The sequence below is a fragment of the Triturus cristatus genome, chromosome 1_1 (genome assembly GCF_964204655.1).
Source record: "Triturus cristatus chromosome 1_1, aTriCri1.1, whole genome shotgun sequence".
Taxonomy (NCBI): domain Eukaryota; kingdom Metazoa; phylum Chordata; class Amphibia; order Caudata; family Salamandridae; genus Triturus; species Triturus cristatus.
The window spans coordinates 1,157,436,693-1,157,460,027 of record NC_140579.1 but is presented as its reverse complement, the minus strand read 5'-3'; the positions used below and the strand labels follow the sequence as shown (position 1 = coordinate 1,157,460,027).

The 23,335-nt window shown below is 46.6% G+C and overlaps 1 protein-coding gene across 3 annotated transcripts in view; it reads left to right on the top strand.

Moving 5' to 3' along the window:
- The window catches only part of LOC146871779 (uncharacterized), a 490,516-nt gene that overhangs the window by 44,423 nt on the left and 422,758 nt on the right, over positions 1-23,335 (top strand). Inside the window, exons 2-4 of one of the 3 annotated variants that reach the window (XM_085651388.1) lie at positions 2,531-2,594; positions 2,680-2,748; positions 3,028-3,204. The exons of the other annotated variants lie outside the window; for them this stretch is intronic. Coding sequence (XP_085507514.1) covers positions 2,531-2,594; positions 2,680-2,748; positions 3,028-3,164 — 270 coding nt within the window. The 3' untranslated portion in view covers positions 3,165-3,204. Of the gene's footprint in view, positions 1-2,530; positions 2,595-2,679; positions 2,749-3,027; positions 3,205-23,335 lie in introns of those variants that run through there. 3 annotated transcript variants of the gene reach the window in all.

Sequence of the window (23,335 nt, the reverse complement as noted above, 5' to 3'; positions counted from 1 at the left end):
TTTGAAAAATTAAGACAATTTCCCTCCTTTTTGGAAAAAATAGCCATCCCGGGACGCTTAATGCCGATAGTTGAAAATCTTCAGCAGAAGTGTAAGGCAGGGAGTCTCCTGTGCTGTGAAACCGAGGGAGGAGCAGACAGCTAAACACGCCTTCTTGCCAGGGTGCCTGCTTCCTTGAAAGAAATGTAAATGTGTGCAACTGGTCAATCTGCAAATGTACAGGGTGTTTGGAAATCCGTATTGGCTTTTATTGATAGAGTCACTTCAAGCTACCTGATAACACAGATTTATTATTTTTGAGTGGTATTGCAAGGGAGTTAGAAGCTGAACTCTAACGTGTGTGCTTTTAAAGGACAGTCATAAAATAAAATGCACTATGTACAGTCTGGGTATTACTAAAATCTACATTTTGCAAGCACACCTTTTCGATCATTTTGTGGCACCTGTCTTATGTTGTGTGTGATGCAAGTGCCTTGATTTATATGTAGTTACCTGACGGTGTAAGACCGTAAACAAGTACTAAATATTTTGTTTTTTTAGCCACGCCTATGCCCCGCCTTCACACTCACTCACCCCACCTCCTTTGCGCACAGCATCACAGTTACCATGCGTGCGCTGCCTCTCCAAGCATTAACTAATTTGTAATACCAGCGAAACTCCACCCATTGCATTTCTTTTTGTTTTTTCACTTGCCATTGGTCCAATCTGGCATTGCTTTTCTTTCGCTCATTGTTGACTAGTGGTCCCATCCGTCACTTCCGTTTTCTTTCGTTTCTGCAGGAAGCAGCATCAACCAACTACAGTAGACGTACACTGCAGGGCGATATCTTTTGATGTAGGGACTTCTTTGTTGTTTTGTAGGTCTCGCATAGGGATCACCGAGAGCCGCGTGGACATCTGCTCTGCAGCCCCCACCATGTCCGAGCCGCAGCTGCCAGGCTCTCTGTTACTGCCCTGAACGCACCGCTGGCAATGCTTTCCCCCCTCCCGCTGTCCGTGCTCTCTTGCCCCTCTCTCCCCAGCATCCGAAAATGCTTTCACTTTCGCGCGGCCGGGTAACTCGGTAACTGAAACTCGTGTGAGGAAACCGAATCAATTAACTGCAAACACCAAGTTGTGGCTCACAAATGCTTTCACTTTCGCACTGTGAAAACGCCACCTCCCTTATTCTCAATTTCTGAGGATTAAACGTATTAATTCTGATCCATTGGTTGGCATGCAGGCAATTGAAGCCTCTAAACAAAAGTTTTTGGATAGGGGATATCCCTTACACATTGTAGATCAGGCAGCCACAAGGGCCTCATCACTCAGTCGCGAAGACCTATTAAAAAAGAAGACATCGTCAACTGACAAAAAGAGAGAAGTTTTTGTTTCCACTTATTCCAGTGATTCCCATTTTTTAAAAAAAAGCATATTGCAGAGATGGGATTTAATCAAATGTGAGCCTGATCTTCAAGGCTTATTTTCTGATGTTCCACTGTTCACGTACAAAAGGTCGATGAATTTAAAAGAAATTTTGAACAAGTCCAGTAAAAAAAACAATTTGGTCAATAAAGGTATGACTAAATGCATGAATTGCTCTCATTGCAGCAATGTAATGGTAGGTAAAAGTTTACCTCACCCTCGCACTGGGAAAACGATTAATTTGCACTTCAACGCGAACTGCAATAGTCATCATGTAGTGTACATAATCAAATGTCCTTGTGATTTGTGTTATGTTGGAAAAACTGAACGTGCCCTTCGCACTAGAATCACCGAACATAAGAGTCGGATACGAACTAAAACCATCAGTTCTCCGCTCGCACAACATTGGGCAGCAGCTAAACACACTATAGCTCAGCTCAGATTTGGAGTTCTTGAAATCATTGAGGCTCTTCCTGGAAGAAATATGTCTAAAATGCTATCACAACGTGAGGCTCACTGGATATGGTTTCTGCAGACACTTTCCCCGATGGGGTTGAATGATAAATTTGAACTATCATGTTTCCTATAGTAGTCTGAGTACTTTGTAATTATGATGTCTCTCTCTGCCTGGTACTCTACAAAACAAAAAAAATTTTTGTTCATTATTTTTTTCATTATTTTTTTCACCATTGTATAAAAAATTCTTTGAGCTATTGTGTATATTTCTGATACTGTGGTTTTCCTGCCATGTGAATTATGTTGATTGTTTTGCAATGATACTGTCTTGTTTTTATATGGATGGTATTGTTTATCTTTCACTTGTTTCCTTTTCTTTTTTTCATTTTCACACGGTTTAACAACCAATGCACTCTCTATCATGGCCACCATCGGTTTTCACCTAGTCCTCTTTCCACTCGGGTGATTTTTTTCAAACGCGCATGCTCCTTATTATGCTAGACACTCGCCTCCATTCGCGAGAGCCGGCGTAATGGGTGTTGAGACGTCCGTTTCACCGTGAAGGGTAAGCGCTTTTGACCGTTTTTTAGTGCATGTATATGTGTTTCGCCAACTTACAATGACTGGTTCTAGCCTGTTGAGGTATTTGACGTGGTTTTATATTTTTCAGCTATTTTTTGAAATCCCTTCTGGAATCGGTCCGACACTGTCGCGCCCGATAACCCAAGAACATGGTAAGGTTTTAGCACGCTATCTGGTGACGGTTATTTCACATCAAACACCATTTGATTGCTCATTTTATGTTCATTGATTTCTCAGGCTTCATAACTCGTTGGATGTTTGTCCGGTGTTTACTCCACCAGACATTGATTTGCCGATCGTGCATTGGTATGTTAGTTTGTTCTTAGGCCTCGGGAATGTTTTTAATCACGGCTCATGGTGATGGTTCGCTCACTATGATATCTGTTGAGCTCTTGAGCACGAGCTTGGTTACTTGTTCTACACGGGTTCGATTTTTTCCTTTCTATTTTCAGTTCCTTTCCACTACCATCTCTTTCCTGTTGATATTTCGATAGTCCTGTCCCCTCATGAACCATATTGTTAAGACCATTATATACACATTTTGTTATGTCAAGTATATAGACTATTATCGTTTATGCATTACAGATTCCCCTGATGAAGGGCTTTGCTTTATCAGCCCGAAATGCATTGGGAAATTCGCACATCGCTATGATTGTTTTGAACACTTGTTGATGTGGATTCATGCTACAGCAACCATGAACATGGTCATTTTTCGACAATAAAGAAGAATTGTCGTGCAATTAATATGACTTCGTTTGGTTCCGTTTGACACTAAGAATATCTTTGGACTCATTTTATTGAAATATGTTTTCATGTGATATATACTGTTATGTAAAGTTTTGAAAAGTGTTGGACTCACACTGGATAGTGTTTTTTCGTAGTGCACTGGGCATCCCCAGACACATTTCTGGGTTTCACTTGTACTGTTGTATTTAGTGGTTTGCAGAGCCACTCAACCTGGTGCACACATGATTGTATAAGCTTATTTATTAGTGTAAAAGTGGTATATTGTTTCAAACTGACTCTTGTTGAGTGCATCATAGCTGTTTTTTCTGCTAGTTATTCACTTTCGCACTGGCAGCCACGCATGTACCCGGTAAAGCGCTTTTTTCCCGATTGCTGTTCTACCTAAAAATGCTCAAATATAAATCAATGCGACGCTGATTTTTCAACAAGCGCCATGCTTTAATGTTATTTGCAGCCTGACCCCATCACAACACTAGAGCTCGCCCCCACCACCATCTTTCGCTCCGAGGTTGCTGCTCGCAGTTCCCTCCTGTTTGAAATAACAGTAGCAACTGCATACGTGAGCGCCTTGTTTTAACATGGCCACTGGCAGCTACACACGTACTGGGCGAAGCACTTTTAAAAAAAAAATTGCTGCCACCTAAAAATGCTCCTCCCCAACAATGTCCACCTTTTAAAGAAAGAACATTCTCTTAAAGGCCCCTTCTGACCGGGTTACAGGAAACTGCGGTGGTTCGGGGTGCAATTAAATCTCTTCCCGTTTACCGCCTCCTGCCTCTGAGGGTGACGCAGCTTAAAGGCAATAAGGCGCATTAATAAGTTGTACCCACGCATAATCTATAGAACTGCCCTTCCATTCTCTCTCACACAAATGTTCATGCTCCCTCCCACCCAACTAAGGCCTCTTTACTCTTACTCACACCTATATCAAAATAATGGACACTTCACAGGTTTTTAATCACGGCACGTGTGTAAGGCGCGGGTATAAGAATGTGAACAAAAGAACACCCCCCCCTTCCCTTCGACAGTACCCAACAGGCTGCCCAGAAACATTTCATATCCCCAGCGTCAAGGCAGATTTCTCTAATAAATGCTCAACATAGTGACCACACCGTCATCCGCTCCACACAACACGCATGCACAGACGTCACCCAAGGATTACACTGACACTTTCATTGTGGGTGAAGAACTGCTGCAGGTTTATTTCATACAACATAAGTATGACGATAAATGGGTTATCTTACGGGCGATCCAGGGCAAGCAGCCCCTCGCTGCTCCGCCCGCCTGGTGAGCCAGCACGCACGGTGGGTCGATGCCCGGCAGTGCGGCACATATTTATTTTCAGATCATCCGCTGGGTCACGTGATCTGTCTCCTACTCCCGCCCCTTCTGACAGGGGCGGAGCGTGTTGTGGCACACCCCCGGTTGGTCAGGCCCCCCAACCGCCCGAAGGACTAACGGGGCGCCGTCGCGGTCTTCCCAGAACCCCCTTCGGCTCCTGGACCTTGGCTCGGGCACCCTTACTGTGCCGGACAGGGGTACCCTTACTGTACCGCCTGTCGCAGAGGTACTCTTCTGCCTCCAGATCGCCCTGTAACTCCGCCTGCAACGCAAAAGAGAAACATTAAAACATTCCAATAACGCGCTGTCTCCGCCACGCAGGGTAAGCGGAAAGGGTGGGAATACGCGTGTCCAGGCCGGAGCGGCGCGCAGGAAGCAGAGGAGGAACTGAGAGAGAGGGATGCCTAAGTGGGGGGGGCTAGCCTCGCCCCCCTGACGGCCCGCCTCCCACCGGCACACTCAGTGGGCGCTCCCCACCCTGGGCGCGGCCTCGCTCACGAGGCGGAACAAGGGGGGGGGGAAGGCTGCGACGGGCGGCCACTAGAAAGCTGCCCTGCTGATGTCCCACTGCGTGGGACGCGGGCAGCGGCATAGTGACCACACCGTCATCCGCTCCACACAACACGCATGCACAGACGTCACCCAAGGATTACACTGACACTTTCATTGTGGGTGAAGAACTGCTGCAGGTTTATTTCATACAACATAAGTATGACGATAAATGGGTTATCTTACGGGCGATCCAGGGCAAGCAGCCCCTCGCTGCTCCGCCCGCCTGGTGAGCCAGCACGCACGGTGGGTCGATGCCCGGCAGTGCGGCACATATTTATTTTCAGATCATCCGCAGGGTCACGTGATCTGTCTCCTACTCCCGCCCCTTCTGACAGGGGCGGAGCGTGTTGTGGCACACCCCCGGTTGGTCAGGCCCCCCAACCGCCCGAAGGACTAACGGGGCGCCGTCGCGGTCTTCCCAGAACCCCCTTCGGCTCCTGGACCTTGGCTCGGGCACCCTTACTGTGCCGCCTGTCGTAGAGGTACCCTTACTGTACTCTTCTGCCTCCAGATCGCCCTGTAACTCCGCCACAGCTCTGGGGAGGCTACCGTCGCTGCCAGAGCCCCCCTTCCTCCCTTCGCTGTTATAGGTGCCCTGCCCCTGCGAGCCAGCTTTTAGTGGGCTAAATTATGGGTCCTGTTCTGAAACCCGTAAATGCGGCATTAATTTGCAACACTACTCAGAAGCCCATGGCAGACTGACAAAGGATGTCTTTAGGCCCCACTGCCGATCAGCTTAGACGTTACTGGTATTCGTAACTTCCTTAACGATGCCACTGCAGATCTTCCTAACGTAATTATGGGAAGATCTAGCACCTACATATGGAGCCAGAACTGAACCCTAGCTGAATTCGTCAACCCATCGATTCCCTTCATAGCCTAGCACGAAGAAGGTTTAATTTCCACTTTGTCTACAAAGGCGATGTATAGATAGCGTCATGGTTCCTGAATTGCTGCTGCTGCTGCGAGGATTGCATGATTTCTCAGCAGGGCAAAGCATTTTAACGTACTGCTAAATGGACGGCTTTTATCATGACTCCGGATAAAGCCAATATGACTGACTGAGCTGCCGAAGGATACATCTCTCAGCTCGAAGACCCAAATTTGTGCACGTATCCCACCTCCCTAGCTCCAAGGAAAGGCTGAGCGAGAAGAGCAACACCTAAATCTGTTTCTCAGGCTGGAAAATATGGCTTGGGTAACAAGGCATTGGTGAAATAGGCGCTTATGGACCTGCAATCCTATTAAGATTTTTCAATTGGCCATATTAGGTGCCTTCCTGGCTTGAAATTGTGTTCCCAACAGCTACAGCACAATAAGCAGGGTGAAGGTACGTGTGAGTTAACCACTTTACCTACGTATATAAACACAAGCTGACATCACGGGTATCTCAATTCCCTTCCTTTCACATCTTATTATCCTATTGTTTACTACAAAATGATCCATATCTTAGCAACATCTCCTCGTTTTAGCCTTTCTACTTTTAAATTAAGTTACATTAACTTGGGCGATAGTCTTATACTAGTCCCGCGGTTATTCCAATCTTTTCTTACTCTCCACTGCGACAACGTATCCAATTTCTTTGCTTGTTGAATAGGAGCTAGCTTTCGGACTTTATTGCTGCTGAAAGGGGTTAATAGGTTTGCCTACGGTCCTTGTTATACCGGTGTTGCTGTGCTATAGGTAATTCGATGCACAGACATCGTGGCTTGAAGATGAAACTTCTTATTTCATCAAATAATCTGTTGTGGGCCCCAGTTATGATTTCGTTCATATCTTCATAGTTGGCAGTGTCACTATCTTGCCAATACCTGGGCCACGTCCGCCTTAAATGATGACAATACACCTGGCTTTTCCGCTAGCCTTGCCCATTAACCTGTCAAATGTCTGTGGAGAGCAGCTCTTTCAATTATTACCATGTAGACGAGGGCATGCCATTCACGGGTGTCTGGTTGAAGTATGCTCAGGTAGTTGACACTCATTCTGGGGTGTCTGGTTGAAGCATGCACAGGTCATTGACACTCTCCCACGTGCAGTGCTGTGAAACGTTTGAAGTAGTTCATCAAATTCAGCCAGCCACCCCCTAGGTGGAGGCTTGCACTCCCAAACTTCTGCTAGTGTAAAACCCGGCCACACCTCCCGTTCAGTGAAATTTAGTAATTCACGACACTGACAACCCCAGGGGCCAAATACTGGGCTGTGTAAATGCGGCCCCAATATCACCAGGAACAATTAGCTTGGAGTGGATGGGTGTTAACCTAGACTGGCTGAAGGCAAAACCTTTGACAATCACTCCTAACAAGACGTGCCAACGCAGGTAGAAGAAAGAGTTCTAAAGCCCGCCTTACTTCCTTTCCCAGTTCGACACAGTCGAAGAAGAATGCCCCGTCCAGAAAGGTCATGGCCTTATCACTGAAGCCTATCCCTACAGCATTCTCCGTAAATCTACAGCATTGCTTTGTAAAGCTTTTTCTGGTTCCACAATTAATTGTGGTCGATATGCTCTCCCTCAGTCTGAACAAATTCCTAGCTAATCGTACGCCTGCCGAATTCCCCGGGCTGTCTGGCTTAATGCTTTACGCCTGGAATTGCCCCACCAAATGTAGCCTTGCACTGAACTTAACTTGGTTGTCTCAGCTGTCCTTTTAGAGCTCGAAACGCCCCCTATGCTCCTTGTGCTTACTAAATGGACCCGCTCCTTAGTTTCCCAGCACACAATGCACTTACGTCCTGTATAGACTAAGCTGCCACTATGACTGGGTTGCAGAAAACCTTACACCAGCTGTTTCCGACTAGCAAGGCTAAATAGGAAAGGCAGCCACATCTCTTGACTTAAGCGTGGAACTAGTACTAATAAATACCTTCAAGATGTTATATCAGACACCCAGACCCCGGCCTTCAGCTTGTCCCAAAACAGCTCAGGCTGCTGACTTGTCTGTATGGACTAAGCTGCCACTGTGACTGTGATTTGAAAGAAACATTACACCAGCTGTTTTCGCGAATAACTTTACGGAAGGTATGTATGACACACAAACCCCAGGCCTTCCGCTTGTCTCAAAACAGCTCAGGCTGCTGGCTTTCCTGAATCGACTAAGCTGCCAATGTGAGTGTGAGTTGATGAAAAAATTACACCAGCTGTTTCCGAATAGCAAGCCCAAAGATGAAAGGCAGCAGCATCACTTGACCTAAGCGTGGAACTACACAATAATAAATCAGTATTCCGAATTCAAACATTTAACCAATATTTTCTCATGTGACTATCTTATTCACCATCAGCCAGGCCTACTTCCTTATTAAAATCGCGAGTGGCTGGCAAAGGGTACGTTAGAAATATCAAAGCCATGCATGGTCAACATGAAGCCAGGTATGGAAGGAAAGCTTGGGGGCGATAGTGTGAATAGTGCTGGTGGCATCCAGTTTGCTGCTTTCGGGAATGAAACAGCCTGCAAGTTAAATTGTCAGTTTATGGTAGTGCTGCACGACCAGAAAGGTATCAGTGTTAGTGCGCTTTACCTGCGCACCAAATGACGCTACACCAGGGACACACTCTTTTCTTATTAGGCACGGGGAGATTAAGTGATTCTCCCAGAATCACTGCATATTAATAAGTAAGGCGCTGAGACTTCGGGCCTGGTTCTCTCCAGCATATAGCAATGGGCCATGCACTAGCTAGTTGTGCAGGGAAAGCATAAGTTTCAGTAGGTAAAGTTTGAAATCTGTTATTTACTGCCCGATAAACAAGTTTCATTGGGTATCCCTAGAAAATTATTCTTAGTTGCCGGAAATAATTTGGTTTGTATCCTGCGCTATGCTGGTTATGATTAATGTAACTTAGCACGCCACTAAAAGTGTTGTAGAACTCACGCACTCTCGCGGTAAACGGCGATGCCTTGGCGATGGTGGTGCCCTGTGCAAGAATGTTGTTGGCGCCCCCCCAATGCCGCCTCCACCACAGATTCCCTCACTAGCCCCCTTCAACAGTTGACCAAGTTTCCATAACCACACTCTCAGATGCATTTAATTAGTTTTATATATATAGCGCCACTCCTACCAGTGTAGGGTGTCCGAGAACTTTGCATCTCACACAAATTCCGCCTAGCCAATCAATCATATGCATATGAATCAGTGTATAGGAAAGGTTACCTGAGCCAAAGGACTCAATGCGTAGGAGACTCATGTCATCCCTACTGGCAGGCAGATAGTTTAAGGTTGCTTAGTGTGGAGAAGCACAAGCGTAGTCGATTTCTAGCCAAATTAACCCTCTTTGCAACACTAATCAATATTGTAATAATGTATGCTTAGTGGTGTGAATGCAGCTCTAGGATGAGCGTTCGTAGCTCACTGTTGACCATTAAGGGCTTTAAGATATACATTGCAAGTAACAAAAGGATGCCTCCTTTGAAACAGTAACCTGCTGACCTATTTACATCATACGCACTCTGGAATCTACTTGGCACACGCTCTTTGCAGCGGGCATTTTTAACCCTCTGCACTAACTACACCGAAGTCAAAACCTCCACTATACAAATTCTTGACCTTTCTCCAGGAAGATAACGAATCACACAAGTTATCTTGACATTTATGTGAGGCCTGGAATTGCCGTGGAAAGAAACGCAGAATCCGGTGCCATGACTGAAACAAAGTACACAGTGGTGCACACTTTGTTCTAGGAGGCAGGGAGCACCGAGTATACGAAGGACCCCGAATTCCACCGTTCAGACTATGCAGTTGCCAACTGGAAATAACTTCCTGGTCCCGGGGTGCGCCTGGCGGGCTATTGTAGAGCTGGGAGCGGCCCGGGGAAGGTTAGCGCTCACCGGGTGCAGGGAAGGACAAAGCTGGGCGCTGCAGATTTATTCAGTGCCAGGGAGGTGCAGCGACTGTGCAGAAGCCCCTCTTGCACGGGACGTGTGGGCGATAAAAGTATTGAAAATGGAGAAGTGGGTCGAGCTTTTGCCTGTGTGACCCGGTGGGTGAAAAGCTTAATTTGGAACCCAGAGGCGCGAGTTCCAATCCCAGGTGTTACACAATTGTGTGCTCCTAGACACTTCGCCTTAGCTTCCTGTGCCTTGGTCCTCTCAAAACACAGTTATTGGGGCACAGTGACCGCGAAGTGCATTGCTGCAGCTCAAGCACATGGGCAGCTGGACATCGTCGCGCCAGTCCTGTGTTGGACCGCGTCACGGCGCCTTGTCTCAGCGATGGATTCTCCTGTGTCGAAGTTTGATTTTTAAACTTGAGGATGCGTGCCCACCAAGAAGGTCTGCAGAGGAGCTCCGGTTGGATTACGCGGTATAACAGCTGCCAACTGCACACAACAGCTGCTTGAATTCTGGCAGCTCGTGTTGTGTCCTGGGCCCCTGCACTCTGATTTTGCAGCGAACACGCATAACGCTTAATTACCGGAATTATACTGTGTCAATAAAATTTCGCAGGGCCTTTTGTCATTAGCGCGACACTATGGACTCATTAGAAGTTGCTGGGAGGATTCCCATAGACATGGGAACACTATGCTATATTGTAGTTTTGGAACCGATCTCTTCCAAATGTTAAACTTGTTTAGTCCTGTAGCAGAGCAGGGCGCGCCCCATCACGTGCCCACCCACCAATCACGGATCGATACCACTACGATTGCAGGATCTATGAAAACAAAACCCGGTGACCGGAAGCTGATGCTGCAGAAGGAAAAGGCTCCCAGCTGACTGGGCAACGAGGCTCGAACCCTGGTTCCCTGCACCGAGTCGGCGGTGCAGCCAGCGGACCACACCGCCCACGGGATCTCGTCACGCAGGTCCAGGGGTGCTGTACATAGCATCCTATTTACATTACGCATTCCGGCACGGGGGGGTTTAAGTGATTTGCCCAGAAACACCGGGTGTGGGCGCGGCCACGGGGCTCTGTACATGGCCCGTATCTACATTACATACTCAGGTACTTGGGCCTTGCAGACTTACACAACCCATTCGCGCCATTTCCCCCGCACCACAAGGGGCCCCCAGTAATCGGGCAAAGTCCATAACTACGCCCGACAAATGAAACGGGTCCACATCCCAACCAAGCCAAGCAAGCAGAAATCTGGAGATGCCGAGAGCCGACCCGGGGCCTTCATACATGCAAAGCCTGAGCTCTCCCAGAGCTCCGTCCACCGGCACTCGAAACCCGACGCAAGACCAGGAGGAGCGACCGGCATCAGGCGGAAAGGACATTCGAACGCCATCTAACCCACTGTGCGCCATAGAGAGCTTTTTCAAAGCTAACGGAATACTTGAGCTCCGAACACCCGCATAGCGGAACCTTTTAAACAAAGGGGCAAGTTCCTTAGTGCTTTTACCCTATCAACTGCTCACTTTCACCGGGAATAATGATGCCTGTTCCGTGCGTTTCCAGTCTCCACCCCCCTCCCCCCCGCCTAGGATGAGGTATTCGGACGCTGCCCGGCTCCTCACTGCTTCTTGATAAATGGGGGTGGAAAATTGCTCGACATGGAGGCGGAATGCTTTTTACGCACTATCTATGCTGACCGACTTCTTCCGAGCACTCCCCCTTTCATCTGGCAATCAGGAAGAGGAACGGGGAGATTAAGTGATTTGCCGAGAATCACAGGCTGTTCAGAGTCATTGCCAAGACTCGAAACCTAGTTCCCCAGGTTCGCAGTTGAGCGCCCTAGCTGTTAGGCCAACTCCTATTCCCAAAGGGGGCCCTGCCGCTGGCAAGCAGAAGTCATGAAAAATGTGCTCCTGGACCTGTTTTCCTGCTTGCAAAGGAGGGTAATTATTCATAATGTTCTAACCTGTATTGGGCAAGAGATATGGGAGAAGAGTATCGATCGTCCCGAATTGAACCTGCACGCGCTGACATGGTGATTTGTGCTCTTCATGGCCTCGCGCATGCTTTCGGTGTGTGGGGTCTGCTGAGATCAGGGGGGCGGGCTGCAGATCGGTGCCGTTAGCTGCTCCACACAGCGGCTCACGCTCCCACCAAGTTTTAGCCGAAAACAACGGGCTCCTGCCAAACCCGACGCCAGGATAGGCGACCGTCCTAAGGCGTTCGTAACCCGCCCCTAACCCTGCTGCGTCGCTACATCTGCCCCTGTCCCGCAACTGACCGCCACCCTGCCGCTTCCGACCACACGCGACCATCTCCGCCCCCCCCCGTGGTATCCGACCACAGGGCCCCTGTACTACCCGGGCTTAACCCAGGGACGGGGCCGGGGGGGGAGGCAAGAGCATGGACATACCGTAATGACTGGCGGCGGCGACGACGACGATCCCGACAACGACCCTGGCGGCGGCGAAAGCGCGTGTCCAGGCCGGAGCGGCGCGCAGGAAGCAGAGGAGGAACTGAGAGAGAGGGACGCCTAAGTAGGGGGGGGCTAGCCTCGCCCCCCTGACGGCCCGCCTCCCACCGGCACACTCATTGGGCGCTCCCCACCCTGGGCACGGCCTCGCTCACGAGGCGGAACAAGGGGGGGGGGGGGAAGGCTGCGACGGGCGGCCACTAGAAAGCTGCCCTGCTGATGTCCCACTGCGTGGGACGCGGGCAGCGGCAATCACAGTGTGTGCTGGACGTTCGCACGGTTGGCTACCCGCTGTGATAACAATGACAAGCTCCGACAATCACGAGGCCGAGCAGGGGCTGCACAGTACACGGATGTCTGCTCGCTGCTCTAAGACTGGAGGAAGGTACATCTGTGCTCCGGTAGAGAGAAGAAACAAAGCTCAGCCATCAAGACATGAACAGTTGGGTGTTGCAAATAGATTGGCTGTAGAGGACTGAAGAGTGGTGTCACGAAATTTATGACAAATCGGGACAGTTTAACTTGTAGAAAAACATTTTTGATATTTCTAGTACAGGTGTCCCAAAGAAACAAATCTTCTTTGTCTCACTGTAACACTAACTGGCAGCCAGTTAAGTTTCTTCCTGCTTGCTTATTAGATACATGCCTAGACTTTGGAAGGCATAAATGCTCCAGTGCAGCGGTATACATTACAGCACAGGCAGCTTTTCACCCTTTGTAGGGGTAGAGATTTCATGGAGCGGTGCTAGAATCAGATACCAGTCTCGGTGCCTCTTAATTATATTGCAGCTATGCCCGTGTACATGGAAAATCCTGCACACTTCACCAAAGAGAAATGAAGGGATCAGTTAATTGCGCGCCAGGTGCCCCTGCCAGAAGGTGATCAAAAGAAAGACGTTCATTTGCAAATGTACATGAAATATGTACCTCTGGAGCAGAGGGCAACTGATTTCCCGAGCGACGAGGATGAGGATGGCATTTCTGATACCAGGGTAGGTTTGACACTGCATGTTATCGTGGAACCAAACTAAAATGGCGCTTCATACATATTGCTGTTCCTTTTTTAAAAGCAAACTGACGTGTTCATGATTAAGAAAGTATCTATAGCTTGAAAAGAACAATCCCATTAAAGTGCCATTTGTTGGCGCTTAACGAGTGTGCTTGGTTAATTGTAGGGTCTTTCCTTTTTTACAAACTCTGTGTCTGCCTGTGAAATAGAGTATCGATTTTCATTTTTAAACTAAGGTTGCAGTAGCTAGACCCCAGATATCAGGCTCTGATGTTAAACTTTTTTGTGACTGTCCCAGAAATGCTGGTCCAGTGTTAATGTATCCACCAGCAGTTTCTCCAGTATTTGGAAATTATTTGGAGTTTTTAGGGTATAACCCATAAAATATTTCTGTTGGCTATTTCCGCACATCAACCAGGCAGCAAAATGATGCCGAAGACCGTGCCTTGACTAGTTCTTGTCAAAAACATCATCAACCCCGGGACATCTGTGTCTTTCTTTCAGTTGAAGGTATTTAAAAAAAAAAAATAATTGTGTGATTTGAGAAGACCTTTGTGCAAGCCATATGGTAGAAGTAGACTATCTCTAAGACTGCCTACTCGTTTTTCCCCAAGTTTTTTGCTAACTTACCTATCCCACCCTAATACTGCTAACAAGGGTCCCTAATATAAGGGTGTGGAGGTAGGTTAGTTATGCTCTCTGCATGGTTTTACCAGCGCTTTGGTCCTTTGTGATAAAATAAACACGCACACAGTCTAAATTATCTTTTCTAATGTAATGGTATAAATATGCTTTGTATGCCCCACTTCTCTTTTGTGACTTCTATCTGACGACGTTCCAGTCTCCCTAACTGCATCAGTGTTTGCACATATCTCTGACTGCCGCTTTCTGTCAATCTGCAACGGTTAATTTAATAGCACACCACATAATTCAAATCCACAACATGCTACTCCATAACACACAATACCATTCCACGTAATAAATTCCATAACACACAATCTCACTCTACATAATTCCAGTACACTGACTATCATTTAATTACTATCCACATAATTCCACAGTACACAATGCCACATTTTTCCACTACACAAATCCACTCCACACAATAGCAGCACAACTAATACAATAGAGCCCACATAATACCACTATACACCACATTCATACACTCCATAATACACAGGGAAAAACATTGCCATTTACAATGCCAAATAGCTCTAACTCAAACAAATGCGAGACCTTTTACATTTCCAATGCTTGTTTTTAATGCACTTCGACCACTGGTCAGAATATTGAGTTTTCAAAATCATGCTTAAATAATACTGTAGCAAAAGCACTTGCAACCAAAATATTGAGAAGACAAGTATAGATTGGTAAGAAATAGGCACACAATAGAAAAGGTGAGAGTTTGAATGGAAGTAGAAAGGAATGAACGAAGAGGGGAGGCATTAATGAAAATTTGTACAAAATAAATAACAATGACATATTAAAAGGGTTTTGGGGAAACGATGGAGCGTTAATAAAGTGGGCAACTCCCCGCTAAGAATGAATAGACCTCTGTGACTAAACGTGATATAGAAAGAAAAAAGTGCCTTCTTTAAAAAAGCAGTAACTGAATAACTGATTTAATGTTTTGTGCAGGGGAGCTATATTTCAGCTTATATTGCCTAAAACGTCAACATTTTTATGCTTTGTCGAGTTTTGCTTTAAAAAACAAAATGGTCTTCTGCTAAAGGCATCTGTAGGTACCAAATGAAGTAGACATGAGGAACCTAATTCGGTACCTACTCACTCAGAGAGGTCAATAAAGTAATTGTGTTGGATTTTTTTTATTACACTTCAACCGTTCTCACCTGGTTATTGGGAGGAGGGAGACCTGCGTTGAACGTTCCCAGTTGGAGAACTGTGTTTATTTTTCTTCATTTTGAAAGAAAGGGGCCATTGCCTCAACGCCCAGTGTCGAGTTCCATGGGGTAAATGAGCAAGACATGCAGTTCTGTGTAGAAATTCAGACTGCCAACACTCCATGTGTTTCTTAAATGGATGTTTCTGCTGGAAGGGAAGAAATGTGCTTTAGGAAAGAATGGTACTCTTATGTTGGTTGTTAATTAAACGCAAATGAGAAAATGATTTATGACTTTGCAGTGACCTCACTCTATATGTTTCATATGATGGATATCTTCTCTGCATGCACTTCTGAAGTCCCAAGGGGGGGGGGGGGTGGTAAATGAGGCAGAAGTGGTAAGAAAGTGTGCGTGTGTGTAGGGGGGCGTGGTCTACACTTCGTTCCATACTCCCTGCTGATACTGGGGCTGGTGAGATATTAATTATCCACGAAAAATAAATGTAAAATATGCGACACCATAGAGGCTTTTATCATTACCACAGCTGTTTGGAGGTGCACTGGTTATAGACCTTACTTCCGGTGAAGGCAGGCAATGAAAATGTAACTAAGGACATGTCGCAGCCCCTCCGAAAAACAATTGCTGAAACACAGACGTGGCCCAGTGTCCGCAAAAGTGAAACTACTGGGCTAGCAAGTGGGAGGGGTGGGAGGAGTGCGAGAAAACACACAGCGATTCCCTTGCGGGAGCGAGCAAACATATGTTGCCAAAGCTCGCTCCTGCAAGGAAATCGCCAAACGTGCACGCATTGCCATTGAAAGCAATGCAATGTGTGCACGTTTTTGGCTGAAAAGCCGAAGCGATTACTATAGGTCTTTTTCCTATGCAGCGCATGCGCGCTGCGGAGGCAAGACCTAACAAGGTGAACGTGGTCCCAGAAGGACTGTAATGTTTCATAACAAAATGATGCATCAGGAACAAGTAAAATGGAGATCTTTTATGTTTTTGGCTATACTGCGGTCGGTCAGGCTTCATAATGCTTGTTAGTTTCCATCAAAGGAGCGTGTCCTATTAAACCGTAGGTGTGAATTGATCTCCTGGGCGCTGCCAGCGAGGATGGATCTGAAGTGATGCCGGCTTTAGTACGTGTGGTCATTTTAGTCTAATGTATTTTTCCATTAAACAGTGAAAGAGCCGGGGCTCGCGCTCCGGTTGGGTTCTAATGCAGCCCTGAATAAACCTGCCCAGGATCAAAGCTGCCGTGGCTCGGCGAGAGCGATGCTTCCAGGCCAGCCTAGGGGCATATCAGCAACACCCGGCGATAATTATCGCTCAGCGCTCTTAGCGTGAGGATAATTATCGCCGGGTAACGTGAATTTTTGTCGCTGAGATAGCGCGCTATTAGCAATGCTTATCTCCTCAGCGATTAAAAATCCTCACGCTAACTGCGTAACGTGAGATTATCGCTGGAAACCCAGCGATAATCTCACGAAATGTGGCGTTAGCTTGTTGATAGGCCCCCACAAACTTAGCCATGATATCCACCTTCCATAGGATATCATGGCTAAGTCAGTCCTGAAGCAGGCGTAAGGAAAGTAGCGATAACAGGGGTTATCGCTACTTTTCCTGACGCTATGCTTCATAGCGTGGGGCTTGATGATAGGAGAAATGTCGCTTAGTGACATTTCTCCTGTCATGTTAGGTCAGGAACGCCCACTTTGCATCTCATTAGAGATGCAAAGCTGGGCGTTAGGAATCCTGACGCTAAAGCAAGGTTTCACGCGTTAGCGTGGCCTTGCTAATTAGGCGATAAAATTATCGCCGCTTTTCGGCCGAAAGCGGCCGCAAAAGCGGCGATAATTTTTTATCCCCTGCTTGTAAATATGCCCCCTAGATAGCATGATTTGGGTTTCGACAGCATCCTCTTTAAATACACACAGCAGTTCTGCCGCCGAACGGAGAGCAGCAGATGCTCAGTGTCCGCAGACGCCATTATGTGTTGGCAGGTGTGGACTGCGCGAAGATCGACTCAGAGCGGGTTTGTCATTCTCTTCCATCAGCCAACACATGCACGTGCCAAGCACGAGGCGCAGACAGAATGTGGGGCGTGACGCCTTCCCCTGAACCCGAATCCATTTCCTTTTCAGTTGAATGGATTCGATCAGCTAAATCACACAGGGCCTGCTCTAATGTTGGGTGGGAACAGAACATTCTGGATGAAGTGATACATTCGGGAAATTCACCACAGAAGTGTTCTCAGCGATGGAACTCGGACATTGGAGGGTTTTCTGTTACCACACAAATCTAAATCACCCCCTTAGACTTCGGAAAATACCAGAAAAATGTATTGTTCAGCCTAGTCTTCAACACTTTGCGAGCTGTGGGGGGCTAAACTTGAATAGACGAGTCCCCTTACACCTAGTTTCACCCCATTGTTGGCAATTCTTTATACTATGGATAAGACCCCATAAAAGATCAATATCTCACGCCCATCTCCCTCATGTCACCTACCCGTCTACTCAGTCCACCCACCCACATGATCAAAGAGCATCCCACCCCTCCATGTGCCTACTTTCCCTCCTTCTCGTTACCCCTCCACCCACCTGAATACCTGCCACCCTTCCTAGTGCGTAGACCCCACCTAGGTCAGTATACCACCAGCAAAGTGTTGCCGCCTTTCTATGCTCATACTCTACTGGCGCTCAGGAAGCCACCTCTCACTAGACCTATGTTTAGTCAGCAGGCCCTCTCCAGGACAATCTGTTTGTCCTTCATAAATGTGGTTTCACCACCAGTCTAACCTTCCTGAAACAGAGCAAGAAGATGTGAGTGAACCAAGACACAAGGAAGTACGCAACTAGACCCTTTAATTGATCAGACTAAGATGTGAGTAGGGCCTCGCAATCACGTCATGTATACATTTTGTTTCAGAGCCATTCCTAAGTAGGGAAAATGTGAAGACGATGCAGTTTATTGCGGGTAACATAAAAAAACAAGCATTTACAATGCAATGGTCTCGGCATTGTTAAAGTTAGAGCTATTGGCATTGCTCATGACATTATTTTTGTTTATGTTTTAAAAAAAAAAAACATTTAAAGAAACGGCATTGTTATTTACAATGTCAATAGCTTAATCTCTCTCAAATGCGAGACCTATTGCATTTGCACCCACACACAAAGCCACCCACACAGAGCCACCTACACAGAGCTATTATTATATTATTATTATTATTATTATAGTTGCTTATACAGCACTACTGACACCCTACGGGTAACCTGGCGCTATGTTAGAGTGAGTACTAGGTGAAAAAAAAGCCTCTGCCAGACGGAATTAGCAAGAGGCTTGGTGGAAGGCCCAAGGATAAAGCCAGGTTTTGATCCTTTTTCTGAACTGCGTCAGATTGTCTATCTGTCTAATATCCAATGGGAGTGTGTTCCAGGGGCTGCTGTGCAGAAGGCCCGGCCTCCTGATTTAACTTACCTGATTCTCTGCACCCTCACCAGATTTGATGAGGAGGAGCGAAGCAGCCGAGGAGGAGCATACCAGCTGAATCTTTCCTGCAGAGATTTTGGCCCTTGTCCATGTAAGGCTTTAAACAATAGGCAAAGGGCTTTAAATTGGATTCTCTGGAGGACTGGCAACCAATGTAAATCCGAGAGTGCCTGCGAGGTAGAGGAACGGCGTGGTCGTCCCAGAGTTAACTTTGCAGCCATAGTCTGTATTCTCTGCAATCTCTCAAACAAATACTGTGGAGAGTTCAGAAGCAGAGCATTACAGTAGTCTAATCTACCGAGAATGGTGCTTCGGACTATCAATGTCCTTGCCTCTGATGAAAACATCGGAAAACATTTCCGGAGAGCTCTTATCAGGCTGAAGCAGCTCCCAACTGTCTTATTGACGTGTTTCTCTAACGTCAATTAGTTATCGAACAGAACACCCAGGTTACGCACAACAGTACTGGGAGTTAATGATGCGCCAGCTGTGGTTGGCCAAAAATTAGATGGTAGCAGGGGGGGGGATTCTTCCTGTTGCACAGTATAAGATCTCAGTCTTTTCACAGTTAAATTGGAGGGAGTTCTCCCTAAGCCAAGTCGCTATATCCTGCAGGCAAGCGTGAAAATCTGTTACGGAGACTGAATGCTCGCCTTCTAAAGACAGGATAAGCTGAGTATCATCTGCGTAGTTGACTAAATTAACATTATGAGATCTTATAATTGTAGGTAGGGGGCTCATATATATATTAAAAAGGATGGGACTTATTGCCGATCCCTGTGGGACACCTTGCGGTATATTAGAGAAGTTTGAGCGGAAGGGAGGGAGAGCAATTGCCTGTTGTCTGTTAGATAGGTAAGAGTGAAGCCACTTGAGGGCAGTGCCCGTCACTCCCGCCTCTTCCAGTCTAGACAGAAGGATCCCATGGTTCACCGTATCGAATGCGGCAGACAGGTCGAGAAGGACCATAACGGCCGACTGTCCCCTGTCTGCTCGCATTCGTAGGTCATCCATAACAGTCACCAGACCCTGTCTAGAACGTTGTTACTTTCTAGAAACTGGGAGAGTGTCCTACTAACCACTCGTTCCAGAATTTTTATTGGGAAGGGTAATAATGAAATTGGCCTATAGTTCTTCATGCATGCTGGGTCTAGTGTCGCCTTCTTTAACAGCGGCGTCACTGATGCCTGCTTCCAGCACGCTGGTACTGTGCCCTCCATCAGGGATTGATTGCAAATTTGCCATAATGCCGGAAATAACTCCGAAGACAATCCCTTCCAGATTTTATGTGGTAATGGGTCCAGCGGCGATCCCGAGGAAATACCCATAGCCCTTTTTTCAAAGTCCCCCAAAGAGAGAGCATTAAAGTGATCCAGAGGGTGTAGTGTCCCCCTCTCAGCTTGGTTCAATGGGTACGGTTTCTTAGGCATGTGTCGTGGAACAAGGTCATTGATAATATTACTTATATTCTCCTCGAAGAAGGATGCCAGTCCATCGCACAATGTCTGACTAGGCACAATATTACTCTTAATGCACTCAGGCTTGATCAGAGTGTCTACGATCCTAAAGACTTCCTTAGTGCTATGTTGTGCCTTCAGGATACAGTTCGCAAAAAACTCTGTCTTTGCTAGTACAATTTATTTTCTGTATCCCACTAAGGCTATCTTCCAGAGGGTCTTATCCCTCTCGGCATATGCTCTGCGCCATTTCCTTTCTGCTTGCTTGCAGCCAAGTTTCAGGATTCTGAGGTTGTCTGTAAACCAGGGAGCTGACGGTCTACCAAGTTTTTTATGACTCTTTAATGGGGCAAATTGATCTAGCTGGGTTATGATATTATTACAATAATTTGTATAATTCTCCTCCACTGTCTTGCCAGTATCATATATCTCAATGGGTGCAAAAACCGGGAGGATCCGTGCTTTCTTTAGAAGGCCTTTCCAATCCCTACTCTGAAATGTTCGATCAGTCTTCTGATGTAGTTTGTTCAATCCCAAATTATACAGCTGGAAAATGATCAGACAGTGATCTGACCAACATACTGGTAGGACCTCAATAGGTCCCATAAGCTGTTCATTAACGAACACCAGGTCCAACGTATGTCCCCCCCTTGTGGGTGGATCCCTTCACCCACTGTTGTAGGTTAATGAGTTCACAGGACTGAACAATGATATAAAAGGCTGGATCTAGTATCCCATTTGGCCATAGGTTAAAATCCCCTACAACAAGCAGTCTCGAGTGACACAAAGCCAGATTACTCAGGACTTCAATGAGTCCTCGTTGGAAGACAAGGCCAGCAGCTCCAGGTGGCCTGTAGGCAACCAGACCAGTCAGTAGCTGTCCCTTGGGCTCTTTAATAGAAAAGCCCAAGAGTTCTATCCCTTCCAGTTCCTCAATATCAAGAGGTAAAAACTGCCAGTTGTCCTTAAAGATGATTCCAACCCCCCCTCCCCGGCCACCCGCACGTGGTTTATGAAGGGTTTTATACCCAGATGGGCAGACCATGCCCAGCTCCATGTCAGAATCAGCATGTGTCCATGTTTCGGTCATAAACAATACATCCAAATCATTCCATTCCACCAATAATTGGATCTCCAGATGATGCCTAGGTAGCGACCTGACATTGAGCAGACCGCACCTCAAGCTATCCTCCCTTAAAAAATCAAACTTCAGCCCAGCCGTCCCTTCTAGTTTGATGCTACCTCTCCTACCTCCATCTGCCCCCAGTTCCAGCAGCTGGTTTCTTGTATACACGAACCTCACATTACTCCCCCCGATCCTACCGGTTGGGGCAGCATGGCTGGCGCTGAGCGTGCCCGGAGCGCGGACGGGCGCAGACGGGCTTGCCTTGTGCGCGCCTTCGGCGTGCCCGCTGCGCGCGTCCGCTGCGCGCCCACGCCATTGCGTCTTTTTAAAAGTGTGGAGCCAAAAACAACTAGACCGACAACCTCCGCAGGCGGGTCCGCTCTAGCATGCGGTCACCGCGAGGTGAAAGCCGGGGAGCACTGGCAAATTTCTTACAGTTTTAATTTGTTCATCGATTTTAAAAAAGTTTAATAAAAGTATTCAGCAAAGTACAGTTTTTAAAAAACACAGGTAATTTTAAGGTTCAAAAGTGCAATAGCAGCGACCAAACACTTCTTCACGCTCGCGCTCTGGGCAGTCTTTCACGCATCAGTTACCTCAGAACATACTGCGCGCCCACGCCATCGCGTCTTTTTAAAAGTGTGGAGCCAAAAACAACTAGACCGACAACCTCCGCAGGCGGGTCCGCTCTAGCATGCGGTCACCGCGAGGTGAAAGCCGGTGAGCACTGGCAAATTTCTTACAGTTTTAATTTGTTCATAGATTTTAAAAAAGTTTAATAAAAGTATTCAGCAAAGTACAGTTGGTGCAGATCAGAGCTTCCGAATCCCCCCTACTTCCACGGACGGAATGATTTCACAGTCACACACGCATACACACATCACACGCTGGTGGGGCCCATTACACCAACATTCACCCTAAATCACTCTATCCGTGCCCTGTAAAGGAGAAACACCTTTCACTAAAGCATATCCGATCTGCCTGTACTTTGAGGTCAATGGCATCTGCTTAGTTGCTTGTAAATCTAGCCAAGAACATTTCATAGAATACACAAATAAATTCAATAAACATGACAAGAAATAACCACCCGAGAAAGAAATTCAAACAGATTGTTCATTTTATCTAAAATTGTAGGAAAAGCCAATTAAATGCAAAATTCATTTCTCTCATATTCACCTATTCTGTCTAAATGTCAGATCCTAAGTCAGAACCGGTCCTCAGTAGGAGAAACAGAGTTTCCTGCAGTCATGTAGAGTCACTGTCCTCTTCGTCAGCATAGGGACCTCGGATCATCGGCTCGGGAAGAAGTGGCGCTAGACCTCTCTAGTCTGCTCATATTTATACTAAATTTACATTCCATAAAGTTACATTTCTTTGTTCAGAACGGATGAATGGCGGAAATAATGTCATCTTGGTACTTTTTCGATATTATGCGAGATTTTCTCACGCATAGATTGTCCCAAATAATGAATAGAAAATTGAATGTACATGACTAATTTCGATACATTTACGGATATCTCTACTGGATAAATTTGTTTCAAGTGATGGGTTCATAACAAGTTCATGTAGTCAATATTTCAACTTTTGCAACTTCTCCGTCTTCCAGGGGCTCTTGGCAGATGTCCCGGACTTGTCATCATGCTTATGGCTTTTCGGTTCATCAGAGGTGCAAGGTCACAGGCAGAGCGAAGCCTTTTTGTAAATTTCCATCTACTCTAGTGCAGGCTGTAGATAGTAGCCATTTTCGGGTAGGCCACATTGGACAACTTAAGCAAAAATAAACATAAAACAGAATTACTGCACGGAAATGATTATACAGTGTTATTCCCCTGCTAATACCCTTATGTGTGTGTATTTATCTAGCCATTTGCGACATCAAAAGCCATTAATGCATATTAATTATAAGCGCAAACACAATAACATCACATAAGCACCATCGATTTCTGTCAGTTTGCTCACCAACTTAGTTCACTTATTATTGTAGCCATGCAATAGCATTCCCACGTGTAATTCTCTTGTTAATAAGGTTGA